General features: G+C 39.1%; 1 protein-coding gene across 1 annotated transcript; it reads left to right on the forward strand.

The window, feature by feature from the left end:
- Positions 1-4,110: 4,110 nt before the first annotated feature.
- Positions 4,111-17,653, forward strand: mknk2b (MAPK interacting serine/threonine kinase 2b). The gene is made up of 14 exons (XM_052564015.1): positions 4,111-4,274; positions 5,449-5,616; positions 5,936-6,026; positions 6,230-6,331; positions 6,477-6,574; positions 8,682-8,761; positions 8,860-8,933; positions 9,114-9,218; positions 9,591-9,646; positions 9,841-9,936; positions 13,579-13,773; positions 13,884-14,048; positions 14,152-14,192; positions 14,285-17,653. Exons 2-14 carry the CDS (start codon positions 5,566-5,568, stop codon positions 14,556-14,558), a joined length of 1,428 nt encoding a protein of 475 aa, XP_052419975.1. The 5' UTR covers positions 4,111-4,274; positions 5,449-5,565; the 3' UTR covers positions 14,559-17,653.
- Positions 17,654-19,489: the final 1,836 nt, after the last annotated feature.

The raw sequence follows: 19,489 nt of genomic DNA on the forward strand, positions 1-19,489 counted from the left end.
ACAAATAGTATCTACTCAAAATAACTGCCACAAAACTGAAAGCTATTGTTCAGAGAACGTAGGCGATTTATATTGTAAGCTACAAGCTTGCAGATTAAGCTACTTCATTTTTTATGTAATGTTAAAAATAATCATATTCTAGTGGCGTATACTGTGTGTATGTATCACAGGTAACATTAGCTAATTAATATCCATAAAGGAATCAATTCGTGACTGTGATCGACTGTTTCAAGGAACCGACTCAAACGAGTGATTCATTTGACAAAGCATTGCTATGTAAAAATAAATAAATAAATAATATAAACAAACAGCTTCGCTACATGCATGTGCTCATTTGCTAATGTAGCTAAGTTTTATTAAGTAATTCTATTTTATTAAGTATACATATACACAATACATGTTTTAATCTATATATATATATATATATATATATATATATATATATATATATATATATATATATATATATATATATATATATATATATAATTTTTGGAAAGGGTTAAGTTACAAATGTCATGGTTAAGAAGTGAGTTGCATCAAATTAATCACAACACTTGCTGCTGGCCCGTTACAATACCAGATCCGTACCATAACAGACTTTTTCTTTCGCTTTCAGCAACAAAACAAAGCGCCTGGCTGTGTATTACGTGTAATTATCTGGATGTGCATGAACCGCATACTGTTGTGCTCGTTATTGTTCGGAATGTACCAGAACTGGAATGGAGCGGAAACGGCACGTCAGTGGCTGGGCGGGGCTTTGACCTCATGTTCCTCGAGCCGAGGATACGTGCAGAACGAGATGAAAACACACGCGAGCGCGCGCGCTGTGATCCAGCATTGGAGCTTTCAAGCTGATTCAATGCGGGTAACTGTTGCATAAAGTTGTCTATCTTGGAATTCGAATATGCTATTTTATACTGGACTCTCTATTTTATACCCAACTGTTACAGACAAATTAGCCAATGTGTAGAAATAACAATAAATCATAAAAGCAAAAATAATTTCCTGTATGTAGTTGGGTGAGACAATTCCATCAATTTAAAGGCAAAATATTGTATGGTAACGGAGGACACAAGATTGGACACACATTTTTATAAGAAAACAGTTACTTTTAAACAATTTAAGGTTTTATAAGTAAGTAAATTAGTATTTAGGACTTTTAAAAATAAAATGAAATATTACAAAAAGAAAAGTACAACCAAATATTTTGATTACACAATGATACATGAAGGAAAAAATGCACTGACTAATTCGGACAACAAGAAATCATGATTTTGAGCTATTTAAGACACAAATTATTATATTGTTATTGACTAACATTTTATAGTTCATAACAATAAATAACAAATTATTAAAATAATAAAAAATGGAGACAATGTACTTGCAATTATAGTATCACCCATGTATATACATATCTAAGGACATTTAGTAGATATATGTTACGTAGGCCTATTTATAGGGTATCTGTAGGCTATGCTTTATCTAAAAAATAGTTCAGTGTGATCCTGAACTGTCTTTTACGTCACCATTTTGTTATTATGTAAACTCAGATTATTTTTCTATCTGTTTCACTAGTACTTTAAAATTTCTGGGTTTATTATTGTTTGGTGCCTGGAGGATTTCCAGTTTCTAGGAGATTTCTAGGAGAAACTGAAAAAATCACACTTGTGCAATAGGGGCCCAGGACACTACTTAATCAGAAAAATATTTTAGGGCTGGACAAAGTTCTTCATTTAAGAGGAAAGAGGAAATGCATGCTTTCCTACACATTTATGGTTTTGCTACTAATCTTTTCAATTTCACTAGTTTCCTGTATTAGTTTCTTTAATTAGCCAAACCTATGCTAATTGCATGCCTTATTTCGGTGCACCAAAACTGAAATACCATGTAATTCACACTCTCAGGTTAAACAGGTAGTGTGGATTTAATCACACTAATCATATTTAGGTGTATTATGCTTTCAGTGTCTAATGTGTCCGATGACTGTGATTTCATTAGCTCTTCATGCTTGCCTGCCACTTGGATTTTGGTTCCAGGAAACGTTTAGGTGCTACAGCAGAAGTGTGAATAAATCTTCATCGTGTGTATGTAGCTGACTGCTTGGAAAACCTACACACCCTTGATGTAACAGAAGAGGACTACAGAGTGCCCAAAGAGATCAGTCCAAGCACACACACACACACACTTATCTGTCTTTTTCTCACTCTCCAATGCACACACACTCTCACTTTCACACTCCACTGTCATCATACAAACACCTCTCTTTCTAACTTTCTCCACTTTCCTCAATTTTACTCTCCAACAAAAATGTCACATATTTTCTTGCACAGTACATTCAAATGCAGATTAGTTCTTTCATACAGAACCAGACATTACTCTTTCTAAAACACACAAAGAACCTCACCAATCAGATCCCACCCTCTTTGAGATGTACATGTGTGTGCTTCTGTTATTGACTCTTGTTATGCATTCCTGCCCAATGGAGAGTTAGATACCCCTTTGCGAAGGCCCCACTCTATTAACCCAGAGTACCGTCTGCCCCTCCTCTATCACGTGGCTTGTTTTCAACATAACTTGGCATTTCATCATGTGCTTCTTTCCTCTGATGCCTCGCTCTGAACTTTGCGTAATCGTCGGGGCTGTTTTCAAAGCTGAATATAGGTGAAAACACACTGAGAGGCCAACCAGAGAGATAGACAGGAGGGAGGAGAAAGTCACAAGATGTCCCTCGGACCCAAATGGCTTTAAGTGGCGTTTGACTGATTTGACCACCTGAGAAAATAAAGCCTGAGCCACTGAAGAACATGATATATTACTATTGACATAACCTTCTGAGTTTAGGATAAGAAAGTTTCACTATGTTTCTGTGACGGTGTACTCTGTATGGAATCTAAAATGATTTGGGTATCCAAGCTGCCATGTCTAGGGCTCAAATGGCAGTCATTTCACTAGGCTCATTCAAAGGATCGAAATCATCAAAGCTTTCATTAACACCAGGGTGAGGATATACTCCTGACCGACTATCTCCGACTCAGCATGTTTGTAAAACGTGCCGGTGTCATGATCGTGTGCATGCCTGTGAATTCTAACATTTCCATCCATCCTGTTAAGGGACAGGAATGTTTAAGTTACACTTCAGATGAGACAGTTGTGTTTTATAGTTTTATAGAGTAACAAATGTTGTTTTCTAGTGGTGGATAATGCATCATAAAATGTTCATTTTAATAAATAATTGTAATAAGCAATGTGTGTGTGTGTGTGTGTGTGTGAAGCCTATATATCTGCATGACTTGACCAAACAGCATCAGAAAAACTGTGAACATGTGAGTGTGTTGTTACTGAAATATTAACTTTAAATCTATTACTAGTACTTTAAATAAATATTTTAGGTAAAACACACACACACACACACAGGTGAAGGTCCCAACTTCATACATCATTATGAAACTGTAAGTTTGCATGTGTAATTTTAAAAATGAACACATTGGCTTAATTTCCACGTTTAATTCAGTATGTTCCTGTACTTTGTAATTATTTGTTTAATAAGTTTAATAGCAATTTTTGAGTGTCAATTGTTTGACGTAAATACTACACTAAATAAAATAAAAATATCTAATCATTCATTTGAAGTGAACATTTGATGTCATCACAATTAGCTATTGCTTTGATATTTCCTTAATAGAAAACCAGTTCTTACCAGCTGTTTAAATACTCACGCTTAGTCATTTGGGGGTTTTGACAGTTAATTTGTCAGTTGCAGAATATTGCATAAGGCAGAATAAATGCTAGTTCTATAGCCTAGGCTACACAAGACGTACGGTCTGGCTAATGGACATTTGAGTTTTCGTAAAACTTTTGAAAGTATTGTTATTACTGTACAAGTACTACTTTAAAATGCTCGTTAAACTTTCAGAGATAAAAAAGAAATAAACTGAAGCACTGCAGCGCCTCCGTTCACCCCAAGCTTCAATCACAACATTCGTCACCAGCACACGTGACTAACTCACGCTCATTCGCTCAGTCGCTCTCTCTCTCTCTCTCTCTCTCTCTCTCTCTCTCTCTCTCTCAGGGTTGGTGAGGAGTGAGGGGGCTGGTCTAACTGAAAGGAGGTGGGTAGAAAGGGGCGTGAGATTATAAAACTGAGGATCGCTGTATGTCTTCTTGTACCTTCCACACATTTAGTCCCTACCACCCACGGCCACCATCTGCTGCTCCCGAAGCAGAGGCTCATACAACGGCGTCAAGCCTGGAGCTTTAAAGACAGCAGCGGGGTAAGGACGTGCTTTACATTCAGCTGACAGATCGGGCTAGTCAGACAAGCAGACTGAACAAAAACACCATGGTTGCGGCGCAACGGTTGGATTTGATTAATTGTGGCAGATCTGTCTAGATCTTAATTTTAGGTCAGTTCATTTAGTGCTGACATATGTCTTTCGGAGGTTTGGGTTTCTTCACGCTGATTTAAATGCTGGTGGGTTCATTGCAGCGGCTGCGTTGTATTTTGTTTTTGAATCATTCATTGTATTCATTCAGGTGTGGTGATTTGTTAAACATCACGAGTGCTTGTGATTAACTTGTTAGTCGCTTAGTTTAGTAGATAACGGACAGAAATAGCGAGTTTTTCTACAGGAGTTATTCTTGGCACAAGTCTCCGGGGCATGTAAATGCATGTCCCTGCTCGTGACGTGACTTGCGTTTACTGCGCCTGTAACCTTAATTTATCTGTTTAAGGTGATGATTTAAAGGGCTAGCTAACCCAAAATTGAGAATTGTGACATTTTATCTTAAACTCATGTCGTTACAAGCCTCTCTTATTTTTGTGGATGGACAGTGGGTACAATGGGGAAAGTCTTTGTATTCATTTACAGTGAATGGTGACTGAAAATGTAACGTTAAAGCCTATAAAAATAACTTATATCGGCATTACAGTAGTCCAAACAACTCATCTTTTTATTCCAGGTTTTTTGGAGCCACACAATAGTTATTGTGTAAAAACCGGACTGAAATAAATGCGTGTGGATGAGAAATAGACGTATGAATCATTTGAATCGATTCTCTTGATCCTGTTTTTAACACCGCTCTGTGCTGCGCTAAATGATTCGTTCATAAATCGGACTGATCCGGTTCTCGAGTTCAACTCGTCGACGTAATGATTCTATTGTAGATGTTTGCTCACTGGAGGTGTAGAACATTATATTTGGTCTATGCTCACACAAAGCTAAAGCAAAGCACATCTGTAATATATGCAGTCGTTTGGACTACTTTTATGGTGATTCTACATCTTAATGATGATCATTCATACGGGTAATAATAAACATATCACTTTGTATGAATTTGGTTATTAGAAACTAATTGTAAGAATTGGGTGTTATAGTGCTTATTGTGTAATTAAATAGATGGCCAGATTTATTATGAAACTAAACTATTCTTCCCCCCACCCCACAGGTACCCCGTTTAAAGCACCACGGTTCCTTAGACATTGGATTAGCTGAGTGAACTTTATCACTAAAGCTAAGACCACCGTTGTTGCTGCCATCCACCAGTCCCACAAATCAGAACAAAATGGTGCAAAACAAGATCACCGAAGTAACCGGATTCCATCGCTCTTTTAAGGTGAGAGTGTGTTTTCACTTGTTTCCACTGCTGTTGCATGAATGAATATTTAATTGTTTTGGCATCAGGCGACGGATCACTTCAAATAATAGGCACAAATGTTTTCATTTATTTATAAGTTGGACGAGTTTATAAGAGATCAGGCTTATTCTGTTGCATAGGGTATCAGAGGTCTTACGACATTTATTAAATGTTAAACTGAATGCCAAGAGTCTCTTAGTTGTTCATTAGAAGCCTAGTAATAAGAATAAGCAGGACATTCAACAAATATGCAACACTGTTGAAGTCTTGAATAATATATACACATTTTAATTTCCAGGGCCAAAATCCCTTTGAATCAGAGGAATTTTCCAAAACAGGATCCCATCTCCTTGAATCTGCCTTCAATTTTGATTGTTCCGCCCGACTTGGTAAGTTGTTGTTGTTGTTTTTATCTAACCGTTATAGAAAAACCAATTTCTGCCTGTGATTCGTGGCCTTAGACCAATGTTTACATATTTCACCTTTTAAAGATAAGGGATGAATACTATCTGCTTATTTTTTCAGCTGTTCTCTGTGGGTGTTCAGGTTTTTTAAATTGGACTTTTCTTTTTCTTTCTGTTTTGACACACAGACATGCCATCCAGCCAGCCCATCGACATCCCAGATGCCAAAAAGAGAAACAAGAAGAAAAAGAGATGCAGGGCAACAGACAGCTTCTCAGGGCGGTTTGAGGGTAAGTGCATATCTGATGGGGCAACATCTATTTTTGCTCGGGCTAAGGTGTTAAAATTTCACCGGGCAATTAATCAAGTATACTTTTACAGTTTGACCAGTCCGAAGAATAGGTTCAGTAGGGTAATAAAACTTTTTGATTTCAGATGTATATAAACTGCAAGATGAGGTGCTGGGTGAAGGGGCCTATGCCAGAGTCCAGACCTGCATCAACCAAATCACCCACAAAGAATATGCTGTGAAGGTAAGATGCTTTGCAGATTACATGTGTTAAATTTGAACTAACCTGAGCTGCGACAATGCAGTGTAACCTAAAATAGCAGTTGCATTCTGTAAACAGATTTGGGATGTGAAGTGTCCCGACAGATTTGGCATTCAAGAGTTATTGCTAGAAGGTACTTTCCCTTTGAAGTAGTCTCTTGGAAATGGAATCAAATGGGTTACAGGAATGACATTTCCATCTTTGGCGAGCAGACGTGACTGTAGTTGTTTTGTGCTGACTGGCACTGTTGCATGTGATTGCTGAGGGCATGCTAGATTCCTGCAAGCTGTGGATGGTGAGGTCACGCTCAGGCCATGCTTATGAGATGCACACTTGAAAATCTTGATATTACCGCATTCATCATGTAACAGGTTTAAAAAAATCTGTGAATAGTATTTATTATTTGCACTTGCCCATGTAGCCATTTTCTGTTAAACGAGTAATGATGATGTTGTTCACACACAGATATTTGATCACACGGTCCCTCTGTTGTGCTACTGTAGTTGTACAAGTTACAGAGCAGACTAAGCGGAAATATTTTATTGTTTTTGGTAGACCGGTGCAAAGGCCACCCAATTAGAGACGGGAACGGTCACATGCTCTTACCGTTCAGAAGTCTAATTAGCTGCTAGATTGTACCGCAGCAGAGATGTAATTTACTGGCAAGTCTGCCAAAACAAACCTCAATAGAAGTGGGGGCTAGGGTGGAGTAACATCCTTGAAGTGTTTATCTACTTTTCTTTCTTTTTTTTTGTCTGTCTCGCACAGTGCAGTATCTAGAGCAAAAGCATATTAGGAAATGAACATTGTGTGCCAGAAATCTGTTTTGTTTTTACTTAATGATTTGAGGAAGCGGAAGTGTTGTGAGATTTTGCATGTTTTGTTTTTCTTACAGTATAACTTAATAAAAACTCTATTTTGTTAATTTCAATATTTTTTTTGATCAAACTTTAAAAATCATCTTTCTTTTTATTTTTATTTACATTTTTGTATTTAACAGATGTTTTTTCCAAAGAGAAATAATATAGCATATTTTATTTCAATATAAGGTGGTTGTAGAGGCCAGCCACACAAAGACCATACAATGATTTAGGGATGTGTTTCAATCCCTGAGGGGGGTGGATCATTACAAACATTAGGTCAGTTTATGCTGGGATGGGTTTCAGACAACTCTCACCAGATGTCCTGCCAACCCCCTCCTCGTCTCTGGTGTAGTTTGTGTCTGGGTGGGGGAGAGATCTGTGGCGTCCCGGTCTGAACAAAAGGAAAGGCTGAATGAAAACAACCCCAGTAGCTGCCTCAGCTGGGTAGTGTTTACAAGCCAGGTCTGATTTACAGACAGCGGTCAGACTCTATACGGCCCCTTCTAAAGCTAACATGGAGATTTATGGGCGCTCGCACTTGCATCGTATAACATGCAATGTATTTGCCAACTTATTCTTTTCTGTGCAGCAAATAACATGTTTAGACTTCAGCAACTAGGGGAAATCTGCCACCACATCCCTCAGGTTTCCTCAAGTATTTATAATACCCTTTTTTTTGTGTGTGTGGCTTTTGAGTGGATTGATTGCTGACTCAGCCGTGTGGCAGTAGCGCTGGGGTTTTTTGGGAATGCGCTGGCCCGCAGGCCTCATTCTGAACCCTGATATGCATTGTGTGCTCGTCTGCACGCTCTCAATAGTACTGCTAATCCAGGGAGCTGGAAGAGCCGCACAGAGTCAGGAAAACACAGGGGCCTCATGTGGGGGAGGATGTGATTCAATGTCAACAGTAACTTTTGCTTGTGCATTTGGTTGTTGTACTCCGGGATTATCATAGGGGGATATTTCATCCAAGAATAAAATATTTTTTACTCCCCTTCATGGTGTTCTAAACTTATGACATTCATTCATCTGTGGAACACAAATGTATTTTTTTATCTCCATACAGTGAAAGTGGAGGTGAAATCAACACTAAACATTTTAATCAAATTATGTGTTTGCATTTCATAATCAGATTGTCTCTTAGATTAAGGGGCGGTTGTCACCTTAGGATGTTGTTTCTCATTTGGCTTTGATCCTAACCTGCCTTTTTTTTTTTTTTTTTTTAGATCATTGAGAAAAGGCCAGGACACAGCAGGAGTCGTGTTTTCAGAGAGGTGGAAATGCTGTACCAATGTCAGGGGCACAGGTAACCTGTTCTTTATTATTTTCACAGGCAATGAAAAATCCATTCTAATGTGGCAATGTGGTTTTAACTCAAATTGTTGTCTTTTGTCCACCCAACAGAAATATTCTGGAGCTAGTGGAGTTCTTTGAGGAGGAGGACAAGTTTTACCTTGTGTTTGAGAAGCTGAGAGGAGGTACGACTGTTTTCTGTAGTGTTATGTTACTGTTGAGAAACCCTACCCAGTCTCCTCTGGGCCCAAAGACCAGCCACGAGTAATTAAATTGAGACCCCCTCCATTGGAATGTGAAAATCACGAGCTCCGGTGTGAATGTGTAACAATGTGTGTTTTTTTTAAATTTTATTTTACCTTAAGGCTCTGTCTTGGCCCACATTCACAAGAGGAGATACTTCAGTGAGCAGGAAGCCAGCATTGTGGTGCAGGACATTGCGAGTGCACTGGACTTCCTTCACAATAAAGGTACGAGAACACAGACTGGGAGGAGTGCTTTAGGCCAGTAAAAGGGAGATAAGAAGATGGTGTTACACATGGGGGATGGCTTTCTCTGGAGACAGTTGGGGAAGGGGAGGTTATGGGGGGTTGTTGGAAACTGTATCGAGTTGATCATGTTTCATCGACTAGCTTGAGTGATGCGCACTGGATTTTTTAGGTGAAGTTGTGGGCTGACAATTCCTTTCAGTACTGTTGGGTGAAGAGATGCTAAACTAATTTTAGAAGCACTTAGCAACAAGCTGTTTTGGAAACATTCGCCTATCTTTGCCCCGGTCGACAATCCTCACTTAGCCTGAATACCACACTACTAACGCATGACTTGTGTTTGCCCTTTTGTAGGAATGGCCCACAGAGACCTGAAGCCTGAAAACATCTTGTGTGAACGCGAGGAAAGGGTGAGTCTTTTACGACAGCATGTTTGCCTACTCAGAGACTCAGGCTTTAATTTGCATTTATGGTCAAATTTTAATTGGATGATTTATGGTTTCCAAGCAGACTGTAAACGCTCGATCATGCTCTGCAGTTGTGGATGGAGTCATTTCTGAGCAAAGGTTTTTCATCTGATTTCCTGTTGATGTTTTTCTTGCAGATTTCGCCTGTGAAGATATGCGATTTTGATCTTGGCAGTGGAATTAAACTTAACAGTGACAGTTCACCCATCTCCACTCCAGAACTCCTCACTCCAGTAAGTGTCTGTGTGACCCCAAACCAAACATTGCATTTGACTGAGAAACGTACGTAAGCTGTTAATGGCTGCCACCCTGTTGTTTTGAAGTCTATGGATAAGATATACACATTCTCAATGTTGTTTCTTATCAGGAGGACCTGCTTTAATGTGATTGGTCGATGTTGAGTGGTGTCAGTAGTGTAGCTCAGTCTGATTGGCTGATTTAATCATTCTAAAGACAATGATAAAGGAATTGTTTTATGACCCCAATTTAAAGAAGCCATAATCTGTTTTGAGATAGTGGAGAAGCAGTATTGAGTTATTGAACTTTGTGGCGTACAGTCTTAAATACTAAAACCAATATTGTTTCTTTCAAAATATTTAAAAGCTCTTGAGGTTATTGTGTGTGTGTGTGTCTGTGTGTGTGTGTGTGTAAACAAAGATCTGTCTTCAGCTTCGTGGCTTTGAATAAATGGGACAAGACAGGCCAGAACAGGTGATATGGCAGTGTGGACAGTGAGAAATCCTTAGCATGGGGCTTTCAGGGTAACCCGAGTTGGATCCAACAGCTTGTTGAAAAGACTATTTGTGGACCGAATGGTTAAAGGGTGAAAGGTTTCCGGTGTATCTATTCAGTAAACAATGTGGAGTTTGTCTTTATGCCCTGTGCTTGCTGATGGGCAAACAGTCTCTTGTGATTCTACCATAGGGGAGAGGGTTTGATTTAATGCATTGGATGTATTTAAAGGTATATCACATTTAGTCATTTACTCAAACCTGTGGGACTTTCTTCTGCAAAACACAAAATCTGTCCATGTTCATTGTGTCCATAATGTAAGTCAGTGAGATCCAGTGGTGTTAAACTTTTATTAACATTAAAGATTAATGTTAAAACTGTTAAATCATTCTTCAAAATACCATATTTTGTGTAAATGTAAAGCAGTCAAACAGGTTTTGAACAACATGAATTGTAAAATGTTTGGGGGGTTAACTATACCTTTAACAATTAATTCCTAGTTGCTCACACAGCTTTAGTCCTTAAAGCTTCTAGATACAGATTTGCTAGAATGTTTTTGTTCTTGGCTACTTTTTTTTTCCAAGTAGCATGCACTCATTCAGTGTTCCAGAAATGCAGCTCCCTTTGTCAGGAAAAGATGGAATGTTGATCTTAAAGTTCTGTGTGCTTTTTAAACTTTGAGCCAGTGTTTATATAGTTCCAATTTCTCAATTCCTTGTGTACTTATGGAAAGCATGTGGAGGAAAAGAATTCAACCCAAACAAACATTTTGGCTCCTATTTCCTGTCGTACTTTCTCCCTTAAATACAGTTTAGAATCCATTTCTCATTTGTTTTTGTCTCTGTGGATTTCCTCAAGCCTGTCTGGGCATTAGTCTTCCAGTCAGTGTTACCACCCCACACCTAGCAACTGTTCTGTGATTGGTTTGGTGAGAGGGAGGATGAAAGAGGGAGGAGCATCTAGTGCACTCTGGTCATGCACTCAACATGTTTTTCTTGGGCAGGATCCCAAGGATCTTATCAGAGTTTTTCACCGCTAGCTTGAGTTTAACTCTTGTTTATCATTAGATTTCTTCGCTGCTTACTCTTTTACACTTTTTTTTTTTTAATTCCTTTCGCTTTACGCTTACCGTAGGCTTTTGTGGGTGCATGTAATGTGCTCGTACTATAAATGCTTCAACAAAGTCATGATTTCTGAGAAGTGCATGTACTTCCTGCACCATGTAGAAATTTGCTTTCTTTTAACAGTTTTGGACTGCATGTACTTCTATGGTGTGTGCTAACCTATAACCACAGGGGAAATTCATACTTCTATAGGTGACAGCTGATGCATGCCTTACTGCCAACCACAAAAACACATGACAACAAACAGACTGCGCGACTGCTCAAGCCAGTCTATCCTTCCTTGGAAAGTCCCATATATAATCTGCACGTGTTAGATGCTAGTGTCAGCAAATGACTGATGCAATGCTATGCTAGTCTTACAGCTGAAGTTTGTCTCGAAAGTGAAATTCTGCTGCGCAGCTATCATTTAAAACCCCCTTCCCTCCCTCTTATCTCAAAGACAGCGATAGACTCACAAGCAAGCCAGAGGGAATATACTTAGATTTTATAACGCATGGTAACTGCTGCTAAACATAAGCCCTTATTACAGGTCGCTCCGTTTCACTGGTTTCTAGAAATTGGATACAGTTGGGTACGCAACTGACCAGTTACATGCTGTAGCAATGTATATGTAGCTCTGGATTGGTGAACTTTCTTTCTGAAAGTCTTTTGTTCAGGAGTGGGGGTGGTTATGAAGTGTTCACTTGAATGTGAGGGTGTTGAAAAGCGTTGAGCAAAAACAGCCATGTCGATGGGGGTTGGGTGCAACAGTGGAAGCTTTTGTCTGCGCTCGGATTCCTGCACTGCGAAATAGCATTACATAAGTGCAGGGAGGCGGAGCAACAATGGCAGCTGGGTTGAGGATAACAAAAGAGACTAGCAGAGCAGACAGACCAGCCGACCACTTCCTATAACCTCAGAGACACAAAACAAAACAGGACCATGATGCACTTTAACACCTGTGAAAAACATACAGAGGGGGGTTGATAATACCCGTCATTGGAGTTTCAGCATTGTTTTATGCCCACTTTTGAACTTCAACCTCGTATGATAACGTATTTATGAGTGTACATTTTTGTAAGTTGTTATATGGGCAGTTCATGTAGGGTTCAGATTTTGGCCTTGATGCATTAGAACTGAAGTGTATGAATTCAGTACATCGCAAGTATGATTTGTGATCCCATGAAAAAAAAAAAAACCCGCTAAAGCAAGTTATTTTGTAACACTACCTCAGTCTGGATTGCATAATTATAAGGGGCTTAATGCAGCAAGATTGCCCAGCCCATTGATAAAAACTAAGAGAAACCCAGATCCTTCCAGAAGGGTCTTTGTCCTGCTGAACTACTGAAATGTTACTTCAGAGAGGTTCTATCCTTTTACATCAATGATGTGTGGGTATGTCAGCTGAAACTCTTGTGTGTGTTGCTGTTATGTAATAAAGCATGGTATGTGGGTTTTTTGGGACGCCCAATCCTTTTTTTTTTCTGTCCCAATGCGTGACCTAGTTCTAGGCAGAGGCGGTCAGATCCCGAACCAGCAAAGCAGTCTGTGCTAGCATGACTCACTACCCCACCTCCATCTATGACATAACAATCGTTATGTGGTTACTTTATTTAAGTGGCTGTATGCCACCGTCGCATTTTCCATCTGGACTGCAGCACAAATGCTCTTCATAAGCAAGAACTGGGGCCGAAGACTTTAGCATTCAGCTAGTTAATCTGTCATCAACCCCCCACTCCAGCTTGGCGCAGTCTGCTGTTTACCATGTGATTCTCACGCTGTCGGTCTCAGACATGCTTAGGGGTCCCAAAGAGCACATGACATTTGTCAGCTGAATGCAAGAACATGAATTAGAACATCTTAAGTGAGGGGGGAAGAACTATAGAAATTTAAATGCAGCTGTACATAACCAACAGACTTTTTATTGTTTTTTTTGCACAGTCAATGTGACTGGCAGTTCAGTGACTGAAACGACCCAGGTGCCAGTTGATTACTTTCTTCTCACCCCTTCTTCCTCTCTTTCTTCCTCTCTCACCTTAGTGTGGATCTGCTGAATATATGGCGCCAGAAGTTGTGGAAGCCTTCAACGAGGAGGCCACCATCTATGATAAGCGCTGTGATCTGTGGAGCCTGGGTGTCATCCTTTACATCATGCTGAGTGGTTACCCTCCCTTCGTGGGCCGATGTGGAAGCGACTGTGGATGGGAGAACGGAGAACCTTGTCAAGCGTGTCAGGTACATCACACACCCTGTTGCACTGTTGTAAACCTACGTCAAAAGTATCATATTCATGTGCTGCTCATTGAATAAAACTCATCTCTTATTTCTTTGCTTTTTCTCCTTAGAACACCCTGTTTGAAAGCATCCAGGAGGGCAAGTATGAGTTTCCAGAGAAAGAGTGGGCTCATATTTCCTCCAGTGCCAAAGACCTCATTTCCAAACTGCTTGTGCGGGATGCCAAGAAACGTCTCAGTGCTGCTCAGGTTCTCCAGCACCCCTGGGTACAAGGGGTAAGGAACTGAATGTTTCAACTAAACTTCTAAGTGTAATTTTTCTAACTTTTAAAGCGCATCATTACGATTTTATTTTAAACTGTCGTTTTTCTATCTCCAGAGTGCATTTGACTGTCTCCCTTCCTCTATCCTGCTGCAAAGGTAAGCTGAGTTTGTTCCAGCTTTTCTGCTAGTATCTGTAGCTTGAAGCTTCCTCATCAAGCTAACCTTGTCCTTTCCTTCGACGCTCACAGGAATAGGAGCACTAAAGACCTGACGTTCTTTGCGGGCAAGGCTGTTGCCATGAACCGGCAATTAGCAGAGCAAGATGACCTAGAAGAACAGCAGCTGCAGGACTCCCCTCAGGTCATTACAGCCGGTGCCACGTCCATGCGCCTCTCCCCTCCTTCCAACTCCAAACTGGCCAAGCGCAGACAGAGGAGTAGCCTGCTGAAAGGAGCGCCTGTGTCTGCCGCTGAGCTCAGGCAGCTCCTGGCACCGCTGGTAATTGTGGGAGACTGTGCTTGATCGGTTGAGCTGGGCTCCATGTGAACAATTTTCCAATTTCAAATGGACAAAGTATCTGCTACCTTTTGTGCAAATCTCTCTCCGTTTCTTCTGCCCACTTGAATGGGACCCAGTCCTTTCCTGTACAGTGGTTCAGTTTGTGCCTGTTGCAAATCCAGTTTGCCTCTTTAAGCACTGGAGCAAAAACTCCTACAGCACTTTGATCAGCTCTCGACAGCATGGGAATTACCTTGAGAGCTCAAGGCGAATGAACTGGACACTGTTCAGGAACGAGATTGGGTTACACAAGCCATTTGGAAATTTGTCTAAAGGTAGAGCGTAAAATACCAGCTCGGACACCAAAGGTCCAATACCTCCCACCCCACTTCCTGAACCTCTTTTTGTGCTGCTTCCACATTACAACTGGATCCACTGTGAATTTTCTCTGTGAGAGATACAACTGCGTTTTAGTTTTGTTTCAGGAATGTTCTTCCTGTATGTGTGTATGTGCATATATCCCCCTCCCCTTCAGCAGATACTGAAGATATTGGTATGTGCTTATGCAACCCTGATGAAAGCTATTATGACTTGCATTACTTTAGCAGAGATCTTGTATAAGTGGAGCGAAGCTCTGATAATAGTGCCTCACCTAACTTAATGCATCACTGTCCTTCCCCCACAGCCTTGTAATTGCGTCAAGAAATCCCCATGACCATTAAGAATAGTTTGTTTTTTCTCTGTTACTCAAGCACTTCCAGAGTGTGTCCTCATAGCTAGACTATCCCAGCAGTCAGCTTTCGAGACATGGGTTCCCCTAGTTGAGGAACCGGTAAATGCATTTGATTTAAGGTGTATATGAGGTTTTCATAAGACTTCAATTGGAATTGCAGCATCATATGCTTCCAAACTTATGTCTAGGAAACTGTAACTGTTTTCCTGTAAATTTCACCCAAATCTTACTAATAACCGATAAGAGTGACCTATAAACATTTCAGAGCACAACTGGGATTGAGTGCATGCTGGGAAGCGACCAGATGGTTGCACAAGCACACGTCTGCCAATGTGACTATATGAATGACGATGGTCGGTATCAGAGAGTACTATCCCAATTTAAGGGGGGTTGATTATGGTACGGAAATATCGAACTATCAGATTGTCGATGCCACCAAAAAGCAAACTATATAAATATTAAGAGGGGAGGGAGAGATTATTTTCAAGTAACATAAAACAAAACAAAAAAAAATATAAAAAAAAAATCGAAAAAGCATTCCAGCAAAAGTATTAAAAACAAAATAAAAAACAAAAACAAAAAAAAGTCTTCCAAGAAAATGTAGCCGTATGAGTGAAATGGTCTAAGAAAGTTTACTTTTTTTTAATATATATATATATATATATATATATATATATATATATATATATATATATATATATACACACACACACACACGTTAATAGTTGACTCCAATACAAGAGTGTGCCACACTGATGTTTCAAACTTAGTTGAGCTTTGTTTAACTTTTTATTGAAAGAATATTATTTTCTATCTTTATTTTTTTTTCTATGTTGTTCAGATGGAACGTTTTCCCTTTTTTTAAAATAGTTTTGTTACATTATTAATGTGGATTTAAATGCTGTAATGAGCGAGAAGAGTGTATTTGAATGTTACTGGAGTTAGGGGGAGAAAGGAAGGATTAAAACGAAAGAAGGAAAAAAGACAGGGAGTCATTATAATCTGTACAGACCTGATGTTTTACTGTTTTTGTTCTTGCATCGGAAATGTCTTCAGGGTTGTTTAAACTCCCCTTTTCTCTCAAAAACCATTGGTGGCTTGATCGTTTTTAGTAAGACGGAACAATATCTGCCAAAGTGCGCTCGTTTCTGAAATCGAATGCACTGCCGTGTCTGGTAGTGCTGATGGTGAATCGGCTTTAGCCTTTCTCATGCCAATCGGAGCTAAGCACAGACCATCTTTCCCTCTCCGAGGTGCAGAAAGCATTTTTCAGACGTCTGGATTCAGATTAAGTCTTCTATAGATTCTGCAGGCATTAGTGTCACAAATGGGAGTTCAAATCACCCAAGCATATGATCCTATTGAATGTTTTCAGAGTGTCCATTCTGTTGCTCTGAGATGCTTTGAGAAACCTAATGGCAGTCCTTGGTTTTGAAGGGCCCATTATGCTGATTATTATGACACTGATTGTAACATTTATTGATTTTTGTCTTTCTTTAAGAATCTTTTTACGGATGCATCTTTGTGGGATTTTTATGTCTTATAGTAAGACTTGAATTGTATGTGCAGCGGTTTCCTCCTGTTTCGTTCAGGAAATTTATTTTGCTACGATGTACAAATGGCAAACAAACACTTTCATAAGCTGAGATTTAAAGCAATCTTTGGCTTGGAAAGTACAGTTTCCGTTCAGTATTTTATCCTTTTCCTTGGCTTTGGTATATTGCAGATATCCCAAGTGTTTGGGTTTGTATTTTCTGAAGAGTCTGTGGCGCTTGGCTGGTCCTCTAAAGCCTGTGTGCCTCTGACAACAGATTCACCACTCTTTTACCCGTAATATAGTTATGGGTTGCCTTGAATTAACAGATCTGACTTGGATTCTCAAAAAAAAAAAAAAAAAAATGGTGGAGGATGGGGTTGTAAAAAGTTCTCATTCGATGTTCCTGTTTCACGCAGCCTAATATTAGCCATTTCAAACAAGTACCGGTATCTTAAAATATGAAGTTCCTTTTGTTTGACTTTTTCCCCAACCCAAAGATTACTGGGATAAAAGTATTCAGGTGCACAATTGTTTTTGTTTTTCTTTACAATCTAATGTGAATCCTCTAGTCTGAAGGCTATTGTTTTTGGAGTGTTGTCTGCGACACTTGTTAAGCGCACTGTTTGTCCCTTTCCAAATTCCAAACTTTATCCAAAATAATAATTGGGGAAAATCTGAAATGGGGTCTCATTTGGGGCAGCAGGTATTAATTTTTAAAAAGCACTTTACTGTACCATGTGGTTGACTGCAGTTCACTCGAAGCTACATTTATGACTGTTGTGACCGAATTTTGTATCGTTTTGTACAAAACAAAACCAACAAAAACGCAATAAAATGCTTTAAACAATGTTCCTGTTTTGTCTTGTTTCTGTAAAGCTGAACACTTATCAATCCCACCTCTGCCTTCATTCACACAGAATCACGAGGCTTGTATCACATGCTGAGACCGCAAACATTGACACTTCTAATAAAGACCAATCTCTTAGAAAAGGTTTTCGAAATGACTGATCCTGTGGACATAATCGCACATGGCGCTATCACCTGAGCACGAGTCTCATGATGCATTACCTTACTAAGTCAACATTCCCAGGGAACACATGTTAGGAGAAAATTGTTAGCCTGAATGCAATGTAAGTCGCTTTGGATAAAAGTGTCTGCTAAATGCATGAATGCAAATGCATGGCTAGAACTGCAGTAGAGAAGTGCTGATTTAAATTTTTTACTTGACTTTACATGGCCAAATGCTGCTTTAGAGAGTCTGGTGCAAACACTAAAAGTTAGCCAGCCTACGGTTGCCATGGAGATATCAGAGCAGTTTAGCAGCCTACTGTAAAAGTGTGGGATGAAGATGAACATGAACATGCAGAAAGAGTGAGTCAACAAACTGTTTGCATCACACTACTGCACGTCCTCAGATTCACAAGCATAAACTGAGGGCCATTATAATTTTGCTGGTATGTATTAACATTATTGATGTATTCAGAACTTATTTATAACATATTTACATAAGAACTACAATTGATTAAGTACTAAAAATATGAACATTTATATTTCAGGTGCTGAAACTAGTCACCGTTCATTTTAAGTTTTCAACCATTTTTAATTGAGGTTAAACAGCCCTGCAGTGTGACTGAAAATTAATTTTCTAAACAAATATTTACTTTCAATAAGTAAGGTAGTCTGTAAATGAAAATGAAGACTGTAAAAAAAACAGCATGTAGAATCATTAGAAAATTGTTGAGATGGCATTTATGACATGAATGCATGTTTAGTTATTTTTTAATCGTAATAATTATTATTATTATTATTACAAATAACCAGAATGCAGTCTCTCATGTTTTGCACTATGATAACAGAGGTTCAGTCCTCTTCATATCTATTACATACTATGGTATGTCTCCATCTAGTGTCAGATGATCTCTTGCTTTCACCAATGACCAATTTTGTCTCATTGGATACTGGAGACTGTTTGAGCTAATTATCCTGTCACTTAATATATGTTATATGCTTAAAAATGGAAGTAAATTGTCAATGATAAATCAGGATTTGACTTGGATTCAAATTATACCCTGTTTCTAATAGGCTGAGAAGCCCTGCTAATTAAGAAATTAAATTAATTGGAATGGCATTCAGGTGTGCACACGTTTATAAAGGTGAGACCAAAGGTACGACATGAAGGTTTGGAAAAATAAGGAATTATGTGTTGGTTAGTATCTGAATGAGGGAAAGTTGCTTATATTTGCAAGTTGCACTTGACATTTTTTTTATTGTACTCCCTTGCAAATGTGTAGGAGTGAGTAATGTTTTAGTGTTCATTTTTGTAAAAAAAAAAAAAAATTGTTTTTAACTTTTCGAATGTTTTCCTATTAGAGGTCCTTCAAAATGCAGGAAGTGTTCTGAATTCATAGTCCTTATCCTGCTGCGAAGGGGAAGAAAACCTCTTAAATCAAGCTAGGGTGGTTTAAGACTTAAAGAGAGTTCACCCAAATAGCAAAATTATGTCATTAATAACTTACCCTCATGTTGTTCCAAACTCGTAAGACCTCAGTTTATCTTTGGAACAGTTTAAGATAGTTTAGATTTAGTCCGAGAGCTCTCAGTCCCTCCATTGAAGCTGTTTGAACGTTCTACTGTCCGTGTCCAGAAAGGTAAGAAAAACCTCTTCAAAGTAGTCCATGTGGCATC

Source organism: Carassius gibelio, chromosome B8, assembly GCF_023724105.1.
Source record: "Carassius gibelio isolate Cgi1373 ecotype wild population from Czech Republic chromosome B8, carGib1.2-hapl.c, whole genome shotgun sequence".
NCBI lineage: Eukaryota > Metazoa > Chordata > Actinopteri > Cypriniformes > Cyprinidae > Carassius > Carassius gibelio.